At 47.7% G+C, this 6,271-nt stretch overlaps 1 protein-coding gene across 1 annotated transcript in view; it reads left to right on the top strand.

Annotated features, from left to right (window-relative positions):
- Nucleotides 1-6,271, top strand: part of SKP2 (S-phase kinase associated protein 2) — a 37,231-nt gene that overhangs the window by 13,366 nt on the left and 17,594 nt on the right. Inside the window, exons 4-5 of the mRNA XM_004698078.2 lie at nucleotides 2,886-3,029; nucleotides 4,942-5,076. Coding sequence (XP_004698135.1) covers nucleotides 2,886-3,029; nucleotides 4,942-5,076 — 279 coding nt within the window. The remainder of the gene's footprint in view (nucleotides 1-2,885; nucleotides 3,030-4,941; nucleotides 5,077-6,271) is intronic.

The raw sequence follows: 6,271 nt of genomic DNA, 5'->3' as shown, positions 1-6,271 counted from the left end.
CCGCCTGGAGACAGATAGAGCAGGGGGGTCACTCGGTTCCTAAGACCCTTGGAAAGATGTGTTTCCCGAGGGTCTTAGGCAACTCCTGTGAAAGGGGTCATGACCCAAGGGTTGAAAACCGCTGGTTTAGAGGTTCCATTTGGACATGAATTGGTGTGTATATATGGAGGGTACACCTTTATTTCCATGAACAAAAAAATTACTGTTGTCAGCTTATAATAACCCTATAGGACAGAGCAGAACTGCTCCTTAGGGTTTCCTAGGCTGAAAATCTTTAAAGAAGCAGGATCGTATCTTTCTCCCGGGAAGCACCTGGTGGGTTTGAACCACTGACCTTTCCATTAGAAATTCAACGTAAAACCCACTGGGCTACCAGGTCTCCTTACTTCAGTCACAGTACCATTCATATGATCTGTTTTAGAGAATTGGAAACTATAGCCCGTCAGGGTGACTCCACAGCCTTAAAGCAAACATATCTAATTATGTTCACTTTAGGGTTCCTGTAACTCTTAAATCTATCCTCCTGTGTGTGCTAGAAAGAATTATGCCGTTTTCCCCTGATTGCAATGGAAGACAAGGTCAACTATTGTTTCCCTCTTTGCCGAGAGGAAACTTAAGTCACTGCCATTGTGTTGATCCTTAACAACCTTATAGGACAGACTAGAACTGCCCCTGACAGTTTGTGAAACCCTTGACTCTTTATAAGAATAGAGAGCCTCACCTTAGTGTGTACTGGCTGGTGGTTCTGAGCAACCCAGTGCATTCCCTGCGGCCACCAGAGTTCCAGGGGAAATTTAAGTTGTGAGAATTCAGGCAGCCAGAGGTGCTGTTTGTTGAAGCCAAATTGGGCTCCAGAACAAGATACAAAAGAATGCTAATTTCTTATCAACAGTCCTGCCTTTGTAATAACAGGTCAAATCACACACCGACAATTTCTTAATGGTAAAATCATTGTGAAGCCCTAGGCCATGGTTCGTTTATTTCAAGCAATATTGACGCGAAGTAAATTCTAGAACACGTAGGTAGGCATGTAAACTGTTCCCTTGTCGTCTGTGTTCATGTTTTAGTTTTTCTCATTGAATTCAGCTGTGGATATTGAGTGTCCTCTGATGTGAACTTCCTCCCGCGTTGGAGGCGTCCTGGAGCCCACTGCGCTCCAGCAGTGTTGACTGAAGGCCAGTGGTTCCTTTAGCTTTTCATGCCACTTGCACACGAGCTTTGGGGAACCCTCTTGTATTAACCCAAAGGAGCCCTGGTGGCGTAGTGGTTACAAACTGGGCTGCTAACCTCAAGGTCAGCAGTTCAAAACCACTAGGAAGTTCCAAGGGAGAAAAATGGGGCTTTCTGCTCCTGGAAGGAGTTGCAGTCTTGAAAACTTAGAGGGGCAGTTCTACCCTGTCCTATAGGGCTGCTGTGCGTCGGAATTGGCTCAATGGCAGGGAGTCTGGTTTTGGTTTATTTATAGCAGTGATTCTCAACCTTCCTAATGGCGCGACTCTTTAATACAGTTGCTCATGTTGTGGTAACCCCAACCATAAGATTATTTTTGTTGCTACTTCATAACTGTAATTTTGCTACTGTTATGAATCGGGTAACCCCTGTGAAAGGGTCATCCAACCCCCAAAGGGGTTGCTACCCATAGGTTGAGAACTGCTCTATAGTGACTTGGCTACTGTTTTTAACACTTCAGGTAGTGATTTACTCTTTAGAGTGCACACACATATATAACAAATTTATAAAATACATCACACAATTAGCTACAAAGAAAGACCAAATCAATTTTACAACTTAGATTTACCAATTGCAATCTGATTATTCACCATAATCCAATCAGAAATGAATAAAACCATGAACAGCTTTGATCTGATTGTGTCAGTTTGACTCATACAGCAAATGAAAAGCATCAAGAATCCAATGAAACAGAATTGAGAACACCAAAATTTGGGTGGAATGTACACCCAGATCATAGTTTATACTCTATACCCCCTACATCACTCACACAGGAACTTTGCTTTAATTTTAAGGAATTGGAAAATGACATTTTCTCTAAGGAGAAACTCATTTAATATAAAAGCAGAAAAAGAAAGTAGGGAGTGAAACACAAAGGAGCGAATCATTTCACTCTGTCACTTGGGGGTCTCCAGGAGTATTTGTACATTGTAATATTGGCGAACCTTAAAAATAGAACAGATTCATCACAACTGACAGCATGGCAAAGATTATGACATGTGGCTTAGTCAGTGCTTGCATAGCAGCCTGATTGGGACCCTAGACTTCTCTCAGACCAAATTCCCAGCAGGGGCAAGCACCAGCTTCTCTTGGGTACTGCCCAGGGGCAGGGCCTCTAACCAAGCCAGCGATAAGCAGAAAGAACGCCAAATCAATGCAGAAATTAATACAGGCATGCGCCATTTCGTCTCAGTTTCAAAAACCAAATCTGCAACGAGAGGACTCGTCTCCGACTCTTAGCAGAAATTCTGATTGCTGAATTTTTTTACCTTAAACCTTTTGACCTGGCCATTCTTAACAAGTGGCAAGGGTGATGACCATTTAGGCAGTTTGTCAAGTATCTTAATTTGTCCCATGGAATTGCACCTAGGAGGTTTCTTCTCTGGTTTCAGACTATTACATTGCCAATGGTCACACTGACTCATCTCAACCTGAAAACTATATAAAGAGAAAGATGGAAACCTATCCGTGTCCCAATTGAGAAATATTCAATGGTTCCGTAAAAATATTACAGTTAAGTCAACTTAAAAACGAAGGTCCTTTGGATTCGCTTCAAGGGGATGTAGCAGCTCTGCCCTCCTTTCTAGTGCCATTGTTCAGGGCCTCCAGGATGCCACGTGGACAACTTACCAGCTCGAGCATCTCCTCTTTTCTAGGATTGATGAGTCCCTGTGGCAGACCCTAGACCTCTCAGGTAAAAGTCTGCACCCAGATGTGATTGTCCGGTTGCTGTCTCGAGGGGTGAACGCCTTCCGCTGCCCACGGTCATTTGTGGACCAACCATTAGTAGAACATTTCAGGTACGAATAAAATCTCCAGGAAAAATCTGTCAATCTTGAGATAGAAAGACAGATCAAGACTCTTCCCGTTCCCGCCTACACCCTGTAGCAGATCATCCGAACGCTGCGGTGTCTGGTGAATACCTTGCCCGATGGCCTTGATGTTGAGAGAGGGTACAGGTTTCAGTGACGCTGTTTCCACTTCCCCTCAAGGTTACTTTCTTGGGGTCAAAGGTACGCATGTTGGACAACCAGGCAGGAGCCTTAGAAGTAGGTGGGGACAAGGAATGAATTCACTGACGGGCTTCAGGCTACCTCTATTTCCCCACCGCCCTTTTCTGATGAATACGCGTGTATGGTGCTTATGCCCATTTTTGCGGCTTTAGGATTCTGATTTGTAGCGGGATGGGCGGGGGCGGCATTGTCCTATTTGTTTGTTTATTTGTACCATATTTGGGACAGATACTAAATAGCCAGTAGGGACAGGGCTTCAGAGAGTTGGTGGGAAGATCTCATTCGCGTTCAACTCAGGTTTCCCATCAACTTTTTGAAGCCACCTCTTAATTAATGACTTCAGAATGAGAGCTAGACACTCGACAGAAAAGCAAGCACAGAAGAACACTGCTTAGAGCGTGGTTCTCCACCTTCCTAATGCTGCAACCCTTTCATGTAGTGCCTCGTGGTGTTGACCCCCCCCAACCATCAAATTATTTCCATTGCTACTTCATAACTGTAGTTTTGTTACTGTTATGAATTGGGCGACCCCTGTGAAAGGGTCGTTTGGCCCCCAGGTTGAAAACCGCTGGCTTAGAACCAAGCCTCTCTATTCTGACCCTGGTGCACCACCTCTTTCTTAGCTGTATGGCGGCCTGTCGCTACCACCGGCTTTTCTCCCCCTCCTGCGGCTGCACCTTCTCTGTCTCCTCCACGCGGGCGCTTTCCTTTGCTCACTCCAGTGTGCTGGCCCCCAGCCCATTGTGTGGTGACACCCCTCTCTCCGCCCTCCCCCCTACAAAAACCTCCCCTGCCCAAAACAACAAGTCAAACCTAGCCCCTTGCTTCCAAGCCGACTCCCACTCATGGAGCCCTGATGGGACAGAGTGGGGCTGTCCCACGGCCTCCCAGGAGGACTAGAAGCAGCAGCTGGAAGACACCAAGCACCCCCAGCCAAGTGTCTAACCACCGCGCCGCCACGGCTCCGTGCGTGCCCAGAGAGATCAAATCCCCATCTGGTTTAATCTGCTCTTGCAAACAAGTCTAACACTTGTTCAGTTAGTCAAACCGCCTGAAGACTCCTTACTAGACAAGCAGGAAAAGCGGTCAAGCCAGTTGCCTTCCATTCTGTTCCCCCTCCAGGCGACCCTGTGCGTGTCAGAGTAGACACAAGCTCCTTAGCATTGTCCAAAGCGGTTTGCTCCATAAGCAGATGGCCAGGCCTCTGGGTGGGCTCCACCATCCAGCCTTTCCCCTGGCAGCCCAGGCAGTAACCGCCTGTCCCACCCAGGGACTCCATATGTGCAGCTCTGAAAGTACACAGGGCTTCCCTTTGAAACGTGCTCTGCCACTGTTTGCCTTGTGTTAAATGCTGCCGCCATGGGCGTCTTCTCCCTCGCCAAGAAGCCCAGCGCCCGCAGAGGCTTATTTCTCTCTTCACCCATCACCCGGCCCATTCTCACAACACCTATGAACCCATTTTCGAAGTGAGCCCCTTGTGTCCACCACGCGGCTACACTCATCTTTGAGTTGTGACAGGAATGCCCATGGGGATTTACTAGTGGGGATTTTTCAGCCCAAACGGCAGCTAGTTCCAGTCTATAATCCCGGTCTGTGTATCAGCGGCTGCTCAGCCGGGAAGAGGAGGGAGGGAGGGGGGGTTTCCCCATGTGTTGGTGTGTGCTGCCTCATGCCGTCTCTTTGTCTGGTCCATGTCCAGCACTTTCCGCGTCCAGCACATGGACCTGTCGAACGCTGTGATCGACGTGGCTACCCTCCGTGGCATTCTGGCTCAGTGCACCAAGCTGCAGAATCTAAGTCTGGAAGGCCTACAGCTGTCAGATCCCATTGTCCAGTAAGTGCTTGTCACCGGAAAGATGGCTTTGTGGGGGTCACTTGTGCTTCCGGACTAACCAGGGGGCCTTTCCATTACCCAGCTGGCCGCAGGAAATAACCGGTGCTCCCATCTCTGCAGGACTCCAGGACTCCTCTAGGCAACACCATTTTAAAAGCTCCTAGCCAAACCCCTGGCTAAGTCCTCTAAACACCAAGCCAGACTCCCTGCCATGGAGTCAATGCTGGCTCATATCGACCCCACCCTGTAGGAGCCGGTGGAGCTGCCTCTGTGGGGAACTCTTTACAGAAGGAGAAAGCCTCGTCTTTGTCCTGAGGGCCTGCTGGTGGATTCAAAGTGCTGGACTTGCAGTCAACAGCCTGACAGTAACCCCGATGCCACCAGGCTTCCTCTTGCTCGGTCCTAGACATCCAGAATCGAAAGGACATGCTCCCTGCCTCATCTGTGAGAGAGATGACCGGTTGAGAAGTGTCCCAGTGGACACAGACCACGAACCAGTAAAAGGCTGCCCACGTCTGAGCGATGCGCCCCTGGAAACCTGGGACACTGCTGTGAGACGAGGGGTGTGAAAGAGTGCTTGGGAAAGATGGGATTAAAGGGTAAGGGGATTGAGATTCAGTGGCCTATGAGGAAGCGCACAGAATCTTTTTACAGTGCGGTGTGTGCGAAATGATAGTATCTTTGTTCTTAGTGGAAAGGTTATGAAAATCATAAGTATTTGTTACCTAAAGTCAGAAGAGTTTATTTCTAAAAAGTAGTCCCTAAAGTGTTGACAAGGACTAAATTCTAGCAAGAGAAAAGAGAAGACCCATGGTAAAAAGAAAAAAACCCATGAGAGACTTTTCCACATGCTTTAAAGCCTCCTCACCTGTGACTTATGAACAACCTGGGATATGCAGATGACAGAGCCTTGCTTGCCGAGAGTGGAAGGCATGGAAGCACCTGCTGATGAAGATCGAGGATTATAGCCTTCAGTGTGGATTACAACTCCATGTAAAGAAGACCCAAATCCTCCCGACTGGGTCAATAGACAGCCTCATGATAAACGGAGCAAATGTTGAAGTTCTCAAGGATTTTGGCTTACCTGGATCCACAGTCAATGTTCATGGCGGCAGCAGTCAAGAGATGAAAAGACATTGCATTAGGTAAAGCTGCGGCACAAGACCTCTTTGGAGTATTGAAGAGCAGGGTGTTA

The sequence above is a fragment of the Echinops telfairi genome, unplaced genomic scaffold (genome assembly GCF_000313985.2).
Source record: "Echinops telfairi isolate 266 unplaced genomic scaffold, ASM31398v2 ScPeMD7_7469;HRSCAF=8507_1, whole genome shotgun sequence".
Taxonomy (NCBI): domain Eukaryota; kingdom Metazoa; phylum Chordata; class Mammalia; order Afrosoricida; family Tenrecidae; genus Echinops; species Echinops telfairi.
The sequence above is the reverse complement of the archived record's forward strand: the minus strand, read 5'-3'. Positions and strand labels throughout refer to the sequence as shown.